Source organism: Thermobia domestica, chromosome 3 (assembly GCF_964235325.1).
Source record: "Thermobia domestica chromosome 3, izTheDome1.hap1.1, whole genome shotgun sequence".
NCBI lineage: Eukaryota > Metazoa > Arthropoda > Insecta > Zygentoma > Lepismatidae > Thermobia > Thermobia domestica.
Window position 1 is genome coordinate 179,636,003 of NC_137456.1, and position 20,267 is coordinate 179,656,269.

Genomic DNA, 20,267 nt, shown 5'->3' on the forward strand with positions numbered 1-20,267 from the left:
AATGTAACATTATGTGAAATTGTAATAATGTGTTTGTTTGAACGCTTTAAACCATACTAGATAGTGCCTGCTTCCAGTAATAATTGTCATTGATCATATGTTTTCATTACAGAACTGCATCAACTAACAAAGAAGAAGAAAACAAAAGTAACAAAAGAAAACGCTCCATAGAAGATACTAAGGATACACCATCTGAGAAAAGAAAAACAAGAACGAAAACTGAAGAATCAAAAAATACGAAGGAAGAATGTAATGATAATTCCAAAACGGAAAAGGGTGATGGTAGTACCAAGAAAGAACAGTCGTCTAAAAAAGGAGATTCTGCAAAGTGTAATGATTCGAATAAAATTAACAAGAAGAAGGTTAAAGTCTGTAAGTGGTTTAAAAGTAATTTGTCAGACGCTGTTGCTGTAACAGATATTTTGACAAAGCGATTGAAGAAGTTTGAGGAAAGCATTCCCAGTGAAGATGAACCAGCACAGTTAAAGAAAACTACGAAGAAATTTAAGAAATTGTTAAACAATACAGCTTTAAGTTTCCAGCAGTTGTTAAAGTGCGTAGAGGACGATTACAGTGAATGGAGAATAAAAGTAGGGAGATCATCAGATAACGAAAAGGAGGATTCGGAAGATAAAGATAATCCTGAGCAGGCAGCAAGTGAACGGGTAACTAAGGACAATTCTAACAAAACCGAAGCTGAAGAAAAGCCAGTGGAGGCTACCTCAGAGGTTACACCAGATAAGGAAACTGTAACTTCAGATAACAAAGTAACCAAACCTTCTCCAAATAGTGAATCGCGTGGTAAATCAGAGAAAAGATTACCTTTAAGAAGTGAGAAGGACTCTGATGAAGACTCTGTCATTGCTGAGGATCCAGAAGATCCATTGATGGTTGACATGGAAGTTGAAGAGGCATCCAACGATGCTACCGAAAATTCCTTTGCAGACACCATTAATAATAAATTTGAACAAGTGGAAGGAGTCCATCCTGTGCAGTTGTTTGTGAGTCGAAATATTTTCAACAATAGTCTCCACGACGAATCCGACGACAATGATAGTGATGAAGAGAAGAAAAAAAGTGAATCTCAAAAGAAACAAAACAGCACAGCAGAAACCGGCAAGTCGGACGATGGAAAGGAACAGAAAAAGCCTATGGTTGTCATTATGCTAAATAGTGTTGCGGATAAAGAGGATAATAAGGAAGGCGATCAAAATGCAACTAAAGATAGTCCTAGTAAAACAACTGATACTGAGTCAAATGTTGAAAATAAGTCTGAGTCTGAAAAAGCAGAACACGACACCATAAACAAAGAAGAATCTAGCGTTATAAACATTGAAAGTGATGATGAAGATCAGTCAAGCAAAGTCAACGAATCAAAAACTGACGTTAACGGTGAAAGGTCTGAAACCGACAAGAACGAGGACCAATCTGAGGCATGTAATGAAAAGGAAAGTAGTACTGCAAACAATGATGATGATGTTGAAAACAATGAAAGTGAAAACACTGCGCCGGAAGTGCAAGATGCAAAAGCTGATACATGTGCCGTAAACGGAAATAGTACAAAGGATACAGAAAATTTGGCGAGTGAAAACGAAGAGGGCGCTAAATGTGAAAATAGTGAAGTAGAAACTGGGCAAAAGCGGTCGAGGGCTGATAGTGATCATGATGATGATGAGTGTAATGGAAAGAAATTGAAGAAGCCAACGTTGGAAATGGATAATTCGTCAAATAAAGACAAAACTGATGATACCAGTCTGAACATGAGTTCAGGTAAGGACTGTAGTGATATGATCTATTAATTAACACTTAAACCTAATGAAAATATTGAAAGTAACGAGAATATGATGTTCTTCTAACTTTTGTTATAGATAGTTGAACTCATTGTTTAAAGTGTAGGAATAGCAAGTTACATTCTAGAATAATAATACTTTCTTTTATACGAAGGTTAAATAGGATTATAATCGCAAGTTGCAGTAGGAAGTAGATTTATTGAAAATTGAGATTATTAAAGGTAAATGACAAATCATTTATTAATTCAGCTTTGCAACATACGAAGAAAAGTAGCAGATAGTTTCATTTTGCATTTTGGGTATTGTAAATGTGATTGTTATGTACTATATACTGTGTTTAAGCGAGTATTCCGAAGGAAAGAAGAAAAATGCGGAGAATTCTGACAAAATATGACAGTAAATTGTAATGATGTAGTTGCATGGACTCCATGTAGCAACTGGAATGTGTCAAAAAAGTATTCAACCTTCTTTATTGTTGGGTAAACAACATGGCATAGGTTGGCCAAATGTTGTTATGGTGTCCATGATGTTTTTAGCCTGCAGATGGCGTTAGTTTCATTTGCATCTTAAAGTTGTAGACGAGTGATTATGTTGGGTGCTTCTCCGTGATCTTGGCGCAGCTAAAATGGTAGCCATGGGTGTACGGATAGGACATGAGAATGAAGTCACAATCACTCCATGGATACATCCGACCTCACTAAGGCCTGACAGAGCTCGCGAAAACACAAGGAAGATTTCCAGGCGCATAGTAAAATCAAACCAATGTTGATGGTGTTGTTCGATTTGCCGAGGCCAATGTGCAACATAAATATGTACGGAAAGGACATACAGATACAAAGGATTTATCTTCAAACATTTCCTGTTGTCTACGTAACGCTGTTTGTCCGAAATGACCAGATCCGTGGACTTCAAAGCCCCAAAGACTGCACCAGGATAATTCATGCAGCTCTTGTGGTTGTCCTTTCCAGCACAGCACAAGATTTCGATGTTTCGTCAAGCTCCGTACTTCCTGGCTATAGTCTCTTCAAACTTTTGATTCTTTCCAAAAATCAAAAGGTACCAGAAAAAAATTCGCTTTCACACCCGAGAGGAGATATAGCGCAACGCAACTGTTGCTCTCGTAGCACTTCCCGACGAGGGGTTCCAGGCATATTCCCAGCAGTAGAAAGGCTACCAAATTCAATGCGTGGAAGCTGGAGGGAACTAGTTTGAAGGAGATTCGAGCGCAGAAAACGTCAGGTTAGTATATTGGTTTTTCGGTACCATGGTCGAATATTCCGTCAAGCATCGTATATAATCACAATTATTGTGATTATTTCCGGCAAATTGCTTCAGATATTCCAAGCATTAATTCGTATTGTAGGATCTACTTGTTCTAAATATTTTACAGTGTATATATATATATACAGCGAAACCTGTCTTTAGCGGAATGGAGCGGTACTAGCAAAAATTTCCTTTAAAGTCAGGTTTCCGTTTAATAGAGGTAGACCTTACTTTTAAAAAAATACATGCTTAACGGACATAGGCTACTGAGAAAACATATTGCTGTACTTAGCTTGCTCACTTACAGTACTTCTTTCTTCTACTAACTAAAACACACTCACACACACACACACACACACACACACACACACACAAAACTTAAAATGAACACAAAATATGCTATGTACACGTTTACTGTATTTTTCCAATAGTTAAACAGGGTTTTTTGTATGCATTGCTGCTTGGCTGATTGACTGTTCGCATACGCTGTAGCCTGAGAAACTACTCTAAGTAAATCAGTCATTATTCCCTAAAGCAAATTGTTCAGAAGGTTTAACAAAAGAACGAAGAATTTATCGCAGACAGTGTAATATATATTTTTGCCCCATATACGAAAATTTTCTAAATGCTCTAGTTCGCAACTCAGAATTTTCCGTTATTAGGTTTATTTTGCTTTCCGTTGTCCGCGTAACACAGTTTCCGCTTAATGAAGGGACTTTTACACAATTTTTACTCCAAAATTCATGGGACCGTGAAATATTTCCGTTTAAGACAGTTTTCCGTTTAATAAAGGGTCCGTTGAAGGCAGGTTTTACTGTATATATATATATATAGGGTGAGTCAAATTGTTAACCCTCAAATGTTAGAAATTTATCATTCATTAAATACGATAAAGAATTTACATGACAGTTTCAGCATGTTCGCCACAATGTTCAATACGTAAAACCCAGTGATTAGCAAATAGCATTTATAGATACACACATTTCGCGGGAATGGATGATATCACATCCTGTATATGGTCTTTGAGGTCATTAATATCGCGAACTTCCGTGCTATAGACACATTCCTTTACTATACCCCATAACCAGAAATCACAGGGTGCCAAGCTTGGAGGTTGGGAAGGTCAGCGCAGTGATCCACCACGACGAACCCATCGACCGGGAAATGTGTGATCGAGATAGGCACAAACAGGCATAATGCAATGGTGCGCCATATTGTTAGAAATACCTTACAAATTGGATTTGTATTGTAGTTCGTCAACGGTATGCTGCTGCAATATCGTCAAGTACCAAAAGAAAAGTAAGGCTTAATTACTCCTGTTGCGGTCAAGCGCACCAAGCATTCACCTTTAGGAAGTCATGTTCTTGCTTCCGAATGACTCCAGGATTTTCAGTGCTACTGAAAATCATTACGTCAGTTAACAAGTCTACTTGTATGAAAAGTTGCTTCATCGCTGAATGTCATTTTCGTGGATATTGCAGTATACCCTCATATTAGCAACCGACAGATGCCGTCTCCGAAAAAAATACGAGGATACCAAGAGTCACGAAGAGGACCCCTTCAATGCCTCCACAGGCTCTACCTCCAAAACTGACTATAAAAGAGGGGGACGCGGTGGCGCAGTGGTAGAGCGTTCACCTCCGGTGCTTGGGGTCTCTGGTTCGATCCCAGCTCGCGTCGTGTGGACTTTATGGTGGACAAACACCGTGCTCGTGGGTTTTCTCAGGGTTCTCCCGTTTCCTCCCACTTTCTTCATTCCACCATTTCACTCATCTCTCATCATCACCATCTCCTTTGGCCTAACCGGCGTAACCGTGGGATGTAAACTTAATGACTATAAAAGAGGACGTCAGGAGGCAGAAGACATCAATCTCAGCTGATCATACCTTACCTTTCTCAGCGTTGCACTGAGCAGGAGATACCATCCCACCTCTGTGCTGCTATGGGCAAAAGTTCCCTTTCCAATCTCCGCGCTGCTTTGGGCAGAGATACCAACCCACGTCTGCACTGCTCTGCAAAAAAGGTTCCTTTCCGATCTCCACTCTGCTCTGGACAGGAGGTAATTTCATAGAGAAAGGATTATTAGAAAAATTACTTATTTGTAATTCAGTGTACATAATTTGTATAGAAACTTTCATAATAAAAAAAAAAAATAAAGGAAAAACCCGTGTAGCGCCATACATTACAACATTCTGCATTTCTGCTCACATTTGAGAGCATTCTACAGTAACATGTTTTTACGCCATTGTTAAAGCTTGGACGACTTGGATATGGTATGGTCGCAGCCCAAGGTCTTGTAAAACTTGCACAACAGCAACGTTCAGTGCACATCTGATTTTGAGCATCCTGCATTTTCCCGGTAGTTGTTCGCTATCGATTCAGTTTCTACAAACTTGATAAATGCGGTGGACTGTAAAACGGCTTGGTGAATCATTTGCAAATCCCTGCCGAAACATTCGACGAACCATTTTCTTTGCTCCAATGATAATCCCAATCAGTCAGCCAGTGTGTAACTATAAAAGCAATAAAAACATGGTGAGGCAGCTTCAAGAGATAAACAATAGAAGTTAATCGATAACAGACGTTCAATATAATACATGAGTGTTGTATGCTTAGTAAATAAATATTTATACTATTCAAGTGGTAACATAATTTTGACTCAACATATATATGTATACCCGCCACAAAAACACTTCAGACCTCATAACAAGAGCACAATAAATACAGAAAATTCGTGTGAAAAGCTATTATTAACGTATTACGTACAACAAAAAAATGCACACAGTAGTTCGGATTCATGTTGGCTTTACTTTTAAGAACCATTTGAATGAGCTTGGATATGGAATCACTAAGACTTCGGAAGTAAATGCACAACATTTTATTCAAATTCTGTTTGGAGGGTCTGTAGGTTCTGAAGTTTCTTCTGTTCCAAGAATGCCTTCATACGATGCCAACGATTTTCGATTAGATTTAGATCGGAGCTCCTCTCAGGCCATTCTAATATCTTGATATGTTGTTCCTCAAGTAAAATTGGCTATCTTTTTAGCCTTGTGACAAGAAGCGTTATCATGCATGAAAAAATTAACAGTCGTGGATGTGGATTATATCCACTAAATGGTTCTGAAGAACATTGTTATAGTGGTCTGTGTTCATCGTCACATTTTATCATAAGAAATATAAACCACCTCTACCCTTTTCACCTCAAAAACACCTCCAAAGCATCACAGACTTGGAGTGCCTAAGGATCAGAACCGTGTATTTTGGGTCATATCGACTTGAAAATGGTGGACGACGAACCTTAACAACTCCCCATTCGGAACAGTTGGAATATGTTTTCGGCGAAAACCATGACTGTCATCCACTGTGCTAGTGTACAGTGTGCATATTTCTTTGCGAACGTAAGACGTTGTTTTTTCATGCGGTCGGTGAGTAGAGGCTTCTTAGCAGCAGTACGACATGGGAAATCTAGGTCTTTCTGCAAACGGTGCTGAATTGTATGAACACTGAAATTTTCCTAAAGGCACTGTTCCATTTCTTTAATTTCTGCTGCTGTCAGTCGAGGGTTCTTTATTCCTCTCATTAGGATAGTGTCTGTAGATTTCGTTGTTTTTCTTGGCCTCCCACTACCGAATTTGTTCTTTGGAACCACAGTCGGAGGCAATCGTTTGGCGGCTGCTAGAACATTCAACATGGTTGATTTAAATGTGCTGTGCGTTTGCATATCGTCTTTATGCGGACGTTTCCACTTCGGCATGCAATAATGCTGGCCTTTTCAGCACTACCACAGTTCTTTTCTGGCATATCACAAATGCCCAACACAACACAAAGTGCACTACACGAAAACATCCATTTATAACACACACTATAGCAGAAACTCATCGTTTGTGCGTCAACAAACGATACAAAATGGAACGAACTCGCTTATCAGCAGAATACAATGTTGCCAAATACATTCACGTAGATACATGATGTCGTCCTGTCGTCCCTTTCCGGCATTAATGCAGTAAGAGACATTTTGAAAATTTTACAGGAGAGCCGAAAAACCGAAATTTTAATGGTTTTTCTTGTATAACTTTTTTATTTTCTGGACTGTTTTCGTAAGAGAAATACAGTCAATATAATTAAACAAGCTCCGTCAAATAGAACTGTGACGTATATAATAGCTTCCATATATTCAGTTATTTTGGCGCTTAATTCATTTTTGCTAACAAAATTTTTAACAGATCAATGCTTCAAACGACATTCATTCAAATGTATTAATGCATTAAGGCACACGGTGTCATAGTGAGTGTTGCGTTAAGCGACATTTAGGGGGGGGGGGAATAAATGGTAATAAATTGCTGATTCGTTAATTGAAGAATGTTAGTTGTATACTGATCGGTAAAATACTGAACGCTTCTTGAAATAATGCTGCTTAAAATCAATTAGCCAAGAAAAATGCTGTGGCTTACCTCTTCTTTATATGTAAAAATTAATCTGATCTTCTGAATGGTTAAGATAATAATTGACACCAATATTTAGTTTTCTAATTTATTTTTAGCGTTATTTTTTAAAATTTTCTTAAAGCTTAGAATATTGCAAATTATTACTGATTTGTTAAGCTTACTGATGCAATGAAAATTTGCATGATACACTTACTAAATAAATGCAAATTGTCGAAACTTGATAAAACTGTAACTTGTATCAATTTTAACTATTGCAAGAAAAAATTAAAAAATGATGATAGCATGTTTCAGTATTGAATTTCTTCTTCAGTGTCCTCTTCATCTGTCTCAGGGAGGTATTTTGTGCTTATCCCGTGTGTGGCAACTGCTGGTAGAACCCGTGTAGATGCTTTGGTAGAATATTCTGGTTACACAATTTTACAAGACCCTGGTATGTGGCCTTACTGATAGGGATAGTTGCCGCATAAAGTCTGCTTGGCTGCTTTTGTCTTGGTGGGCGAAGTTTCAGTGTAAGATACACTGCGTCCTTAGTCATTGAATACTTAACTTTGGCAAATTCACTATTTTTTGAAAAAGTGACAACTCTCATTTTTGACAGCAAGAAAGGTTCCCCTGATTCATGTTTCTTAGCACTAAAGATTTGGGCTGCCAAAGTTGACCAATTTCTAAAAGAATCACGCTTCAATAATTCGACATTATATGGATGTAGCTTTGTTCTCGCCATTCTCATGACGGTAATCCAGTCGGAAGGACTTTCAATTTTTTGATTATGAGATGCTTTCTCAATTTGACTATGCACGCTATCCACAAGCATATATGTGTGATCCGGTACCAAATAATTGATCTGGATTCGTTGCAAGTTTTTCGATTTTTCAAGTTCATATTTCAACATGGCCAAAATATTTCTATTTTTGTTTTGACCGGCACAGTTATCGCAATACAGGATTAGAATTGAAATATTACCTCGCTCGTCCACTACATCTATATATCTCGAAAGGATGGAAGCGATTTCATTCGAACCTCGTTTACCTTCGCTCTCACCCCATACATAATTGTATGCATTTCTGCTTTTTGATTCATATATCGAGAGATTTTATACGGAATACTTTCGTGTGTAGTATAGAAGCATAGAATCGCCATGAGGTACGTTCAAAATTTTCTGCAAATCGAAACTCGCGACAAGTGTTCCTTCCTGCTTACCATTCAAACTCTGCTGTTTTTTGAAACGAGCCTTAGTTGCTTCTTTAGCTTCAATATGTCGGGTGTAATCAGCCTTCTCTTCTTGGGTTACGTCTGTCTTGTTAGTAAATGCGATACATTTCTGGCACTTGACCTTTTTGGGTCTACGAAACCCAAGGTTGAATTTTGAGTTAAATATATCCCGAAAAACTCTCACTCACAAAAATATTTCCTTCTTCGGTCGTTGCACGTGAATAAATAGTATAGAGATAAGTGACGTTTTTGAGATCCTCGGGAAGATGTAGTCGTGTTGATTTATTTCTACATTAGTGGAAAGGCACTGCAGGAAGTCTTTGAATGAATTCAACAACGAGCTTCACATCTCGCTCGGATGTCGCATTGGGACGAACTGAGTGGCGTCCTCGACCATCAGGTTTTGCTGAGCCTTCAGTGGATTGTGTAACAGTGTAATTCACAAACCTTTGTGAGATATCTAATGTTGAGAGCAAGAACTGAAGACAAACTCTTCTATAGTCTTCACCTTCGTTAATAAAATACTGAAAAGAGGATGTCCGTGGACTCTCTCCCTGAATCCTCCTCCTTTTTACTGGAACTTGTCTGGTTGCTCCTAAGATCCAATTCCTTTGATCATTCGGGTTTAAAGACCAAAAGTGTCTAAATAAGAATTGGCGCCTCTCTTCCGGAATATCAGAACATTTATTTGGGCAAGACGTGCATTTGTTTGGTTGTATTTGTTTCTTCTCGACTCTTTCTTGCCTGTTTTTGTTGTAGGCTTGGCCACTTTGTTTTAATCGTTTTTTTCCTCTTTTTGAGGAGTTTTCTTTTTAATTCTTAATTCCTTTTCCCCTACAATGTTCTTTCCTAGTGTAAAAGTAATCTTTCTACTTACAATCTTCCTCCGTTTCCTAGCACCGCTTATCTCATTGTAACCATCACCTGAATTCGACTTTGCAGCTGAATTTCCTGAAACCCTTTTTCTCTTAGCATATAAAATATCTTCATCTGATGAAGTTAGAGTTGTGTCCGACCAATCTGTTGAGTTTTCGGAAGGACAAGCCTGGTTAAGTATGATATCATCGTCAGAGAAATAGTCTAAGTAGCTCAGTCCCAAATTTGTTCTTTTTCTCAAGTTCTGATTCTCAGCGAAATAATGTTCGTCTCTTTCTCGATTCTTTTCTGAAGTTACCTCTTCATTCGAGTTTAGGGTCTCTTTCTCTACTACTGTCTCCTGATGCTTGTTTGAGTTTTCCCTCCTTTCTTCGGTCTTCTTCTTATCTTCGTCTAGGGTCTCTTCCACTGCTACTGAATCCTGATGCTTCTTTGGTTTCTCCTTCCCTTCTTCAGTTTTCTCCTCATCCTGGTTTACGGGCTCTTCCACTGCTAAGGTCTTCTGATGTTTCTTTAGGTTTTTCTTCCCTTCTTCAGTCTTCTCATCATCCTGGTTTTGGGTCTTCCACTGCTACTGTCTCTTGAAGCTTGTTTGGGTTTTCCTTCCCTTCTTCAGTCTTTTCCTCATTGTGGTTTAAAGTTTCTTCCACTGCTACTGTCTACTGATGCTTGTTTGGGTTTTTCTTTCTCTCTTCAGCCTTCTTCTCATCCCGGTTTAGGGTATCTTCTACTGCTACTCTCTTCTGATGCTTGTTTTTATTTTTCTTCTCTCCTTCAGCCTTCTTCTCATCCTGGTTTAGGGTATCTTTCGCTGCTACTCTCTTCTGAAGATGCTTTGGGTTTTCCTTCCCTTCTTCAGCTTTATTCTCATCCGGGTTTAGGGTATCTTCCATTGCTACTTTCTTCTGATGCTTGTGTGGGTTTTCCTTCCCTTCTTCAACCTTGTTTTCATCCGGGTTTAGGGTATCTTCCACTGCTACTCTCTTCTTATGCTTGTTTGCGTTTTCTTTCCTTTCTTTAGCCTTCTTCACATCTTGGTCTAGGATCTCTTCCACTGCTGTGAGTATGGCACCAATTTTCATGATCTCACTCTTCGAACAGTTAACTATATTGTAATATGTCTCGTTTGGTACCCTCGGCTTCATGACTTGTTCTTTAACTTGCTGTTTGGTTAGATTTAAAATCTTCCTCCCGCGGGAAAACTGAAAGCAGAAAATAGCAAAAAACGAACTAAAAATGTGATAAAAGTTATATTTTTTGTAAGTGGAGTGCAAAGTAATAGTTTTAAAAGCTTTGACTAATAGTACCTTCTGCCTACTAAATAAAGCTGACTTTTGAAGTTGGCAGAAATCTTACATCCATTAAATAAATTACGTAGCTTTGATTTCCATTGATTTGAAAGTTCAGCTACAAGTAGTAGGCACGTGATAGTGTAAGTCGAAACTTTAGGAAAACATTACTCTGCTATTTTTATCACGCTCTTTGAAATCGGTTTAATTTTTATATAATTAACATTGACAATTTGTTACCTGGCCTGTGGGGTAAGGGCAATTTGCCTTCCTGCCAAACAGCATTGGATAGGTCGAACGTGAGCACGAACCTTGTTCTAGCCGGTCATCCAAACTGAGGATATCCGTGATATTCCTCAGTCTTAACAGACGAATGCCGGGACAGCACCTTCTGTAAGGCCAGAGCCGCTGGCTTTCCACATCCTTGCTCTCCATTCTTCTCTGGCCTGATCCTTAGTTTCCTAAAGGCCACTATATTGCTAATTAGTTACTAAAAGAAACCTTTTTTAACAGGTAGATTTTATATGCACAGAACGATCATTACAATAGGAATAACCGCCATCAAATATTGATAACACATAACTTCCACATCATGAGCAGGTAACATAGAAGGCGCACACGGCTACCGAACATAATAGAACACAGCTGATGCCCGTTATGGGCAAACAAAATTATGTGAGTAAATTTTGACTAGCGCAAACAGTTGGGGCACAAATAACTGCTGCTAGTACACCTGAAACAGTTGTATTTGTGGAATGTTCAAGCGCTACCGTATCAAAGTTTTACCAACAGTGCTCATGACGGTCAGTCATCCGCCAAGCGATCACACTTGGATCAGGTACGTGCGGTGGGCAGAAAATGAACAACGAATAGCACTATGGTATCTAACCACAGACCTATGCCAATGGAGGAATTGACGCACCAGTAAAATGTGGACCAATAAATCCTACAACAAATTTCAACCATGACCATGTGACATACCTTGCATCGATTAGGGTATCATAGCCGTAGACCAACACTATTACAACTACACAGAAATAACATACAACTGACATGAACAAAAGCAAAGGGATCATTAGACTATGGATCAATGAAAGAAGGTTATCTGCTAAGTCCCGCTTTTCACTAAACCATGTCGATAAGATTGTTGGAAACAGCATGAGTATACGTCTCCGGGTTGCAGCATGGTAATTCAATAGAACGGTGGTGGTGCTGTTTATTGTCTGGGTCTGGGAAGCGACGCACAGGTATTTCTTACTCGATTAAACTTTTCATGGCGCAAGATATTGCGACCCATATACCTCCCAAGTCCAAGAGAACAGTGCCATATTCTAGCAGGAGAACGGAAGGTGTCATCGGGCTGCGTTTATTACATAATTGTTGGAGGAACATGAAAATGAGTTTTCAATACTACCCTGACATTCAAAATAGCCCGACTTAACCCTATTAGGCATGTATAGAACATGCTGGGATGTTCTGTGCAGTGCTGCACATCGTTCAAATGTACACCACTAGCAGGAACTTCGGCAGCTAGATGGCTTGGACTGAACCTGCAGAATACAAGGAGTACACCTTAAGAAATCTGTTCATGAGAGTTTGAATGCTTCGATTACCCAGAAAGGTGAACGAACACGCTATTAGATAAGTGTCCCTAATGTAGTGATCGTTTAGTCTTAGTGTATAAAATAACCATTCCTAATATTTTTTCAACAATGGGAATATTTTATATAACATTTTTACTGAATTTTTAACGATTCTTTCACCATTCCATAAGCTGAACAGTGTTGCCTAATGCAAAGAGCTGCGCTGAAATCAGAATTTTCGGAGATATTAGTGGACAAACATATACTACATGCACACATAGAGACATCCTAAAAAAAATAATTATTTGAAGTGCTACGTGATTTTCAGTGCGTGAAACCGGGATATTGTTCTGCACCTTTCTAAGTAAGTGATAGGATGTTTAGAACACACTGTTAGTGATTGTTCATATTTTACCTTGACCTTTATCCAGTTGTACACAGAAAGTTTATTAAACACTGAAAAACATATTCACGAAACGTTGATAATCGTGCATTAAGCGGAAAAAATAGGGCTTTTCAACGATATTCTCAACGTTTTAAAGGCAAAGTTTAAACTTCTAAGACCCATTGATATTCTTTTTTAAAAATCTTCAGTCTACGATGAATATCAAGCCATGTATGTTGACAGTAGTTCCCCGCAGATCATAGGCGTATCCATCCTAGCAGACAAGTCTAGGATGGACACGGTCATGCCGGGGCTGTGGAATGCTCCATCCAAGGGATCCTTGTATAATTGACATACTAAAGTTAACTGTAAAACAATGAATAAATAATTTCTAATAGTTCTTATTATAAACTTATTCAATGAGGAAAACAAAATCTCAGTTTAAATGTTTATTTCTGGCTTTAATGAAAATATTTATGGAAGTGGATGCAACTTGTAGAAATTGTCAGAAAATCATAATTATTTTTATGAATTTTGATTTTTCTAGACTTTATTTTCGGTGAGGATTATGCCCCCTAGGCCCGCTATTTACACCTAAACTACAGAAAACAGAATTGCACGTGCAAAATAAACAAATCGAAAATTAACGATGGAAAACATATAAATTTCTTTCAAATGTTACGTCTTGTTTCAATAATAGCACGAATTATAAATCAAGTTGTAAAACCACAAAGCTCTCTGCAACTGAATTTAACGTTTAAAACCTTTCCTCAATTATAGTTTATCTTGCCAGCGTATTATTATTATTATTATTATTATTATTATTATTATTATTATTATTATTATTATTATTATTATTATTATTATTATTATTTTTAATATCAAGTAGATTAAAGATTGACAACTGGAAATCAACGTTTACGAAACATACTTGTGCTACTCGGGTTGAGTTTGTTAATGACAGACTTTCTTTTATTACTCTTAAGGGACGGTGGTGTGATATTATTGTTTTAAATGTACATGCTCCAACTGAAGATAAGGGTGACGATATAAAAGATAGTTTTTACGAAGAAGTGGAACGGATATTTGACCAACTCCCGCGATACCATATGAAGATTCTATTAGGGGATTTCAATGCGAAGGTAGGACGAGAGGATATTTTCAAACCGATTATAGGGAACGAAAGTTTGCATAAGGAAAGTAATGACAACGATGTTAGACTCATGAACTTTGCAACATCCAAAAACCTAATCGTGAAGAGTACAAAATTCCCACATCGCGACGTTCATAAATACACTTGGACATCACCAGACGGAAAAACACATAATCAAATTGATCACGTTTTAGTAGATAGAAGAAGACAATCTAGCATAATTGACGTCCGGTCGTTTAGAGGGGCTGATTGTGACACTGATCACTACCTGGTAGTAGCGATAATACGGGAGAGATTATCGTTGAATAAAGGTAATATTCAATGTCCGAAAACGGAGAGATTTAATTTAAAGAAATTAGAAGAGAGCCAGGTAAGAGAGGAATACCAGATTGAAGTTTCGAATAGATTCGCGGTTTTAGAAGACTCGGAGTGCACTAGTGTTGAGGATACTTGGATTGAAATTAGAGATAGCATTAAAAGTTCAGCAATAGAAAAATTGGGACACGCGGAAATACGTAGGAACAAACCATGGTTCGACCAAGAATGCATTAAACTAGCAGAGAAGAGAAAACAGGCAAAATTACGGTGGCTACAAAATCCGAATGAAACAACTACACAAAATTTCGCAGATATCAGGCGGGAAACTTCCAAAACTTTTAGAACAAAGAAACGGGATTTTTTGAAATCTAAAATTAAGGAACTTGAAGATAATAGTAAAAATAAAAATATTCGGGACATGTATAAGGGGATCAGCGAATTTAAGAAAGGCTATCAACCTCGTGCTTATATATTAAAGAAATCTGACGGAACAGTTCTCACCGATACGGATAGCCTCTTAAATAGATGGAAAGATTTCTTTGACGATTTGCTGAACACGCAGCCAAAAACTAATGTGCGTGGAGAAAAGGGGATACACACCGCAGAACCGTATATTCCAGAACCCAATCGAATAGAAGTGGAAGCCGCTATAAAGAAATTGAAGAAACATAAATCTCCGGGTGTAGATGAAATTCCGGCTGAGTTAATTTTAGCTGGAGGCGAAAAATTGTGGAACAAGATACACAAACTCATTCTCCTTATCTGGAACAAGGAAGAATTGCCACAAGAGTGGAAAGAATCAATCATTGTTCCAATTCACAAGAAAGGCGACAAAACTGACTGTAATAATTATCGAGGCATTTCTCTTCTGTCAACATCCTATAAAATACTTTCAAATATTCTGTTAGCAAGATTGACCCCATACGCAGATGAAATTATTGGAGATTATCAGTGCGGATTTAGACGAAATCGATCAACTATCGACCAAATATTTACCATTCGCCAAATACTCGAAAAGAAGTGGGAATACAATACCCCGGTACATCAACTATTTATTGATTTTAGAAAGGCTTACGACTCGGTTAGGAGAGAGACATTATACAACGTTCTTACAGAACTTGGAATACCGAGAAAGCTAATTAAATTAATTAAAATATATTTAAGTGAATCCCAAAGTAAAGTCCGGGTAGGAAAATTTTTGTCCACGAGCTTCCACGTCGAAAATGGCCTGAAACAAGGAGATGCGTTGTCGCCATTATTATTTAACTTTGTGCTGGAATACGCCATAAGGAAAATCAAAGATAGCAACCAGGGCCTAGAGTTGAACGGCATTCACCAGGTTATGGCATATGCTGATGATGTAAATTTAATAGGGAATGATAGAAGAACAGTAGAAACAAATGCAGAGATCTTATTAAACGCTTGCAGGGACATGGGTTTAGAAGTAAATGCAGAGAAAACTAAATACATGGAAGTGCGTCGGGACCGTAATACGGCAAATTGTGGAGGCGTTAAAATATTAAATAATGCTTTTGATAAAGTGGATACTTTCAAATATTTAGGATCAATATTAACAGACGAAAATCATATTCACGAAGAAATTAAATGTCGACTAAAAGCAGGGAATTCGTGTTACTATTCGGTTCAAAATCTCTTGTCGTCGCGAATTCTGTCGAGGAATTTGAAGCTTAAAATATATAAAACGATAATCATGCCTGTTGTTCTGTATGGTTGTGAAACATGGTCGCTTACTCTGAGGGAAGAACATAGACTGAAAGTATTTGAGAACAGGATCCTGAGAAGAATATTCGGACCCAAGAGGAACGAGAATGGGGAATGGCGGAAACTTCATAACGAGGAACTACATAGTTTATACGGTTTACCCAACATTGTTAGGGTCGTCAAGTCTAGGAGGCTTAGGTGGGCAGGTCATGTAGCTAGAATGGAAGAAAGTAGAAACGCTTTCAAAGTCTTGACTGGTAGACCCATAGGAAAACGACCATTAGGAAGACCTAGGCGCAGATGGGAGGACAATATTAAGATGGATCTCGCAGAGATAGGAATACAAAGTAGAAACTGGATGCAATTAGCTAAGGATAGAAGTCAGTGGAGAGCTTTTGTGAACGCGGCACTGAACCTCCGGGTTCCATAGGCCATAGAGTTAGAGTTAGAGTTACTTGTGCTACTCGGGAGGCTTATTTAAGCCGGAAAGCACCGCATGTTCGTTCCGGGAAATATTTTGTGTAGGAAGTCAGTTCTACGACATTTGTCTCTTTTAGCAACATTTAGACACTTTAGTTAATAATATTAATTTTTATCTATCAAACTTTTATCAATTATCGATACTAAAACCAGTTTGGAGCTTGCACCATTAGTTGATTCCGGTCGTTGGCAGTTCTGTCAGAGAAAGGAAACGAAGAATCAGCAGAACTGAGCAATAAACTACAGCAACAGTTCTTACAAACCTGATTATAAGTTTTTTTTTTTTTTTTTTTTTGCCCGACAAGAATTATCATCACTACGCTTACACCCTTCATTCCAAAAGAAACCGAACTTTTGAAAACAAATAGTACCACTAGTGCCATCTGTTGTAATATTTTACCGGTAGATGGCGTAGTCCCTCATTGACAACTGGTATAAATGTCATGACATTTGGATGCACGGCAACAAAGTTATTGCGTTTCAACTGTCAGTGTGTTGTGTACATCGGTCGGAAAATGAGTTTCAAACAACGAGCTGCAATTGAGTTTTGTGTTAAACTGGGTAAAACTTTTAGTGAAACGCACCAAATGCTACAAAATGCATATGGTGATGAGTGTCTATCCCGTACGCAAGTTTACGAGTGGTTCAGGCGATTCAAATCGGGTAGAGAGACGCTGGATGATGACGAAAGATCAGGCCGTCCCAGAACCGGATTATCGGAAGAAAACATCGAAAAAGTGCGTGAATTCATCAAACATAACAAAAAATCGTCGGTGAAAGTTATTGAAATGGAATTAGGCATTCCTCAAACAACCGCATACCGCATTTTGACCGAAGTTTTGGACCTTAAGAAGGTTAATTCGCGGTTTGTACCACACAAACTCACCGAAGACCAAAAAGTTTATCGAATTGCGCATTGCAAATACATCGTTAAAAGTGCTCGGCAGGATCGAAACTTCTTGAAATCGATTGTAACTGGTGACGAGACGTGGTGTTTTGAATATGAGCCCGAAACAAAGCGGCAAAGTGCTGAATGGAGAGAGCCGGATGAAGGAACACCCAAAAAAAAGTCGCTTGGTGAAGTCAAAAGTTAAGGTGATGCTGATTTGTTTTTACGATTCAAAAGGAATTATCCACAAAGAATTTGTTCAGCCCGGCCAGACAGTCACTGGAGAGTTTTACTTGGGCGTCATGAAGCGTTTGCTGGCAAGAATTCGTCGTATTCGGCCCGAATATCGCGAAATCGGCAGTTGGACTCTTTTGGACGATAATGCACCATCACATCGTTCGCGACTTGTAACTGAATTTTTGGTCAAAAATCACATTATTCGGTTGCATCATCCGCCCTATTCACCAGATCTCGCTCCGTGCGATTTCTGTCTGTTCCCGAAACTGCATTTGGCGATGAAAGGAAAGTGGCACGCATCGATTGATGCCATTGAGAAGGCGACGACCGCCGTCCTAAAGACCATTCCAATAAAGGACATGGAGAAGTCGTTTGACAACTTGTTGGAGCGTGCAAATATGTGTATCGATGCAGAAGGGGAATACATTGATTAATAAAAATGATTTGTTCCAAAATGTACATTGCTTTTTTGTTTTTTTAAAACGTTCGGTTTCTTTTGGAATGGAGGGTGTATATTCGCACAAAGAATGCCGTTGCATGTACTGTCTGCGAATAGCTTGTTTAGGATTTTAATTCGAATCGCAAAAGCGTTGTGCTAAGGTTTATAAATAAGTAAACAAAAATTTCCTCCCCCCCCCCCCGTATTGTTAGAAAGGACGCATATGTATAGTAATTTTACCATTCTCCCTGAAACCATTAAAACAGGGGTCCTGAAAGTCATGAGAAAGTCATATATTTTGCTTAGTGGTCATAAAAGCCATGAAAAAGTCCTTTATTTACCCAACTGCTCATGAAAATCTGAAATCTCAGAGTATATTTTTATACTTCATACTTTTATACCTCATACTGCATGTACTGAAACAGTTGTATCAGGTCAGTAATTGTGAGAATTTCCCCCACCAGTTAGTGCTGGCTAACTGGTACTTTACTGTCTTCCTAGCTGCTCCCCATTTCATCTTCTAGTCTCTGTAATATAGTAACAACTTTTTAGTGTCCAACTTTCTGATCTGCTATTTCTTTACTTCTAAGAAATGTAAATTGTGTATTTTGGGCCTTTAGACTTATGCAAATAATAATATTCGTTTGAGTTTGCAGATTTTAAATTTGATGATCTATTTTTTTAAAAACGAATTTCTTTTATAATTTGTTTTGTCTTTGGGCAGTTCTCTGAGTGCTTAATTTCAGACAAATTTCTGCTAGATGGATAATTATACTCAGAATTAAAACTTCAAATACAGTATAGAGTGATTCTCTGGTAAGAGCAGGCCCGTATTTAGGTAAGTGCTATTCTGTGCTCGAGCACAAGGCGGCAGAATTTTAGATTCTTTCTTTAAGATTCACAACAAGTGATGTTTAAGACTAGCAACCAGCATAGTTCCGTGCAAGCACGAGAAAATATTTAATGTTTTTAATTCGCTCCAATTACAGTAGTTACTAATTAGCTATCTTATCTAAAAAAAAGTCATCCTCCCCTACCCCCACCCCAAGGGGTGACGATGAACTTGAACATCATGAAAACTGATATCGTTAAACTCAGAGACCTCGAAAACTATGAATTTAACACTAATATTGGTCGTTTTTGATTACTTTTAAAATCTCGCCCCCCTCCCAACCTCACTCCTAGAGAGTGGAGTATGACCTTGAAGTTGAATTGGATTAAAATGTCACTATTTATCTCAGCGACCCCTAAAATTATGAATACTTTGGAAAGAGCTTAAAAGTATATGACTAGCTTAAAAGTATATGAAAGTATCCACACTCTATGTAAACTAATATAATTTTTTACATATAAAGCTTTATGAAATGTTTTTTTACTAAACTATGATTTTTAATTATGTGATAAGTTCTTTAATTATGTGATATTCAATCAAGATGTCCATTTTTGTGTTCACTTTTTTTAAAGTTTTGATGTGATACTAGTATGCAGACTGTGAGAAAAAAATATTTGTAAAAGTACCCTTGAAAAAAGGGAAGAAAGAAGACATCAGACCCCATCCAGGATGAAGGTTCCATTATGAACAAATTCAGTAGGTCTTATCAGTATGTTTATGTACGCTAATTTCAAATATGACACGATGAAAAAGAATTGTATATTTACGTAATCAGTCTTTTCTTGTAAACGAAAATTATAAATTTAGAATTCAGAGTACATAAAATGCAGATAAAAAACCTAGCTGAATGTAACGGGACTGTTCACAAGATTTTTTTAAATCTATAGAACCTGGTAAGCCTTAAACCCATACTTGAACCGCAATTAAAAATTTGTTTACTGCCTTTTAAATTGCTCTTGCATTTTAAAATTAGTTGTCAGCTATGTACATTAGACAAATAAGAACATAATGTGATCTTCATCTTAACCGATGCGCCACTAATGGTAGGGGTTTATTATTACTAATGGTAAATTTTTATCGCCATGGTCATGAAAATTTGAACAAAAAGGTCATGAAAAGTCATGAAAAAGTCATGAATTTACTTTCTGGTATTCCAGTAGACACCCTGTAAAATAACACCGACTATTTAATACACACCAGGCCCACTAGGGAACTTCTGTTCCTATTTTGTTGACAAGTTTTGAAATTATTACATTCATTATAAATGAAAACGAAACTATTGATTTTAGCCTAG

General features: G+C 37.8%; 1 protein-coding gene across 2 annotated transcripts in view; it reads left to right on the plus strand.

The window, feature by feature from the left end:
* LOC145680890 (uncharacterized) overlaps positions 1 to 20,267 on the plus strand; it is a 134,422-nt gene that overhangs the window by 107,289 nt on the left and 6,866 nt on the right. For both annotated transcript variants that reach the window (XM_081752047.1, XM_081752048.1), the window contains exon 7: positions 113 to 1,770. In XM_081752047.1, the coding sequence (XP_081608173.1) occupies positions 113 to 1,770 (1,658 nt within the window). The remainder of the gene's footprint in view (positions 1 to 112; positions 1,771 to 20,267) is intronic.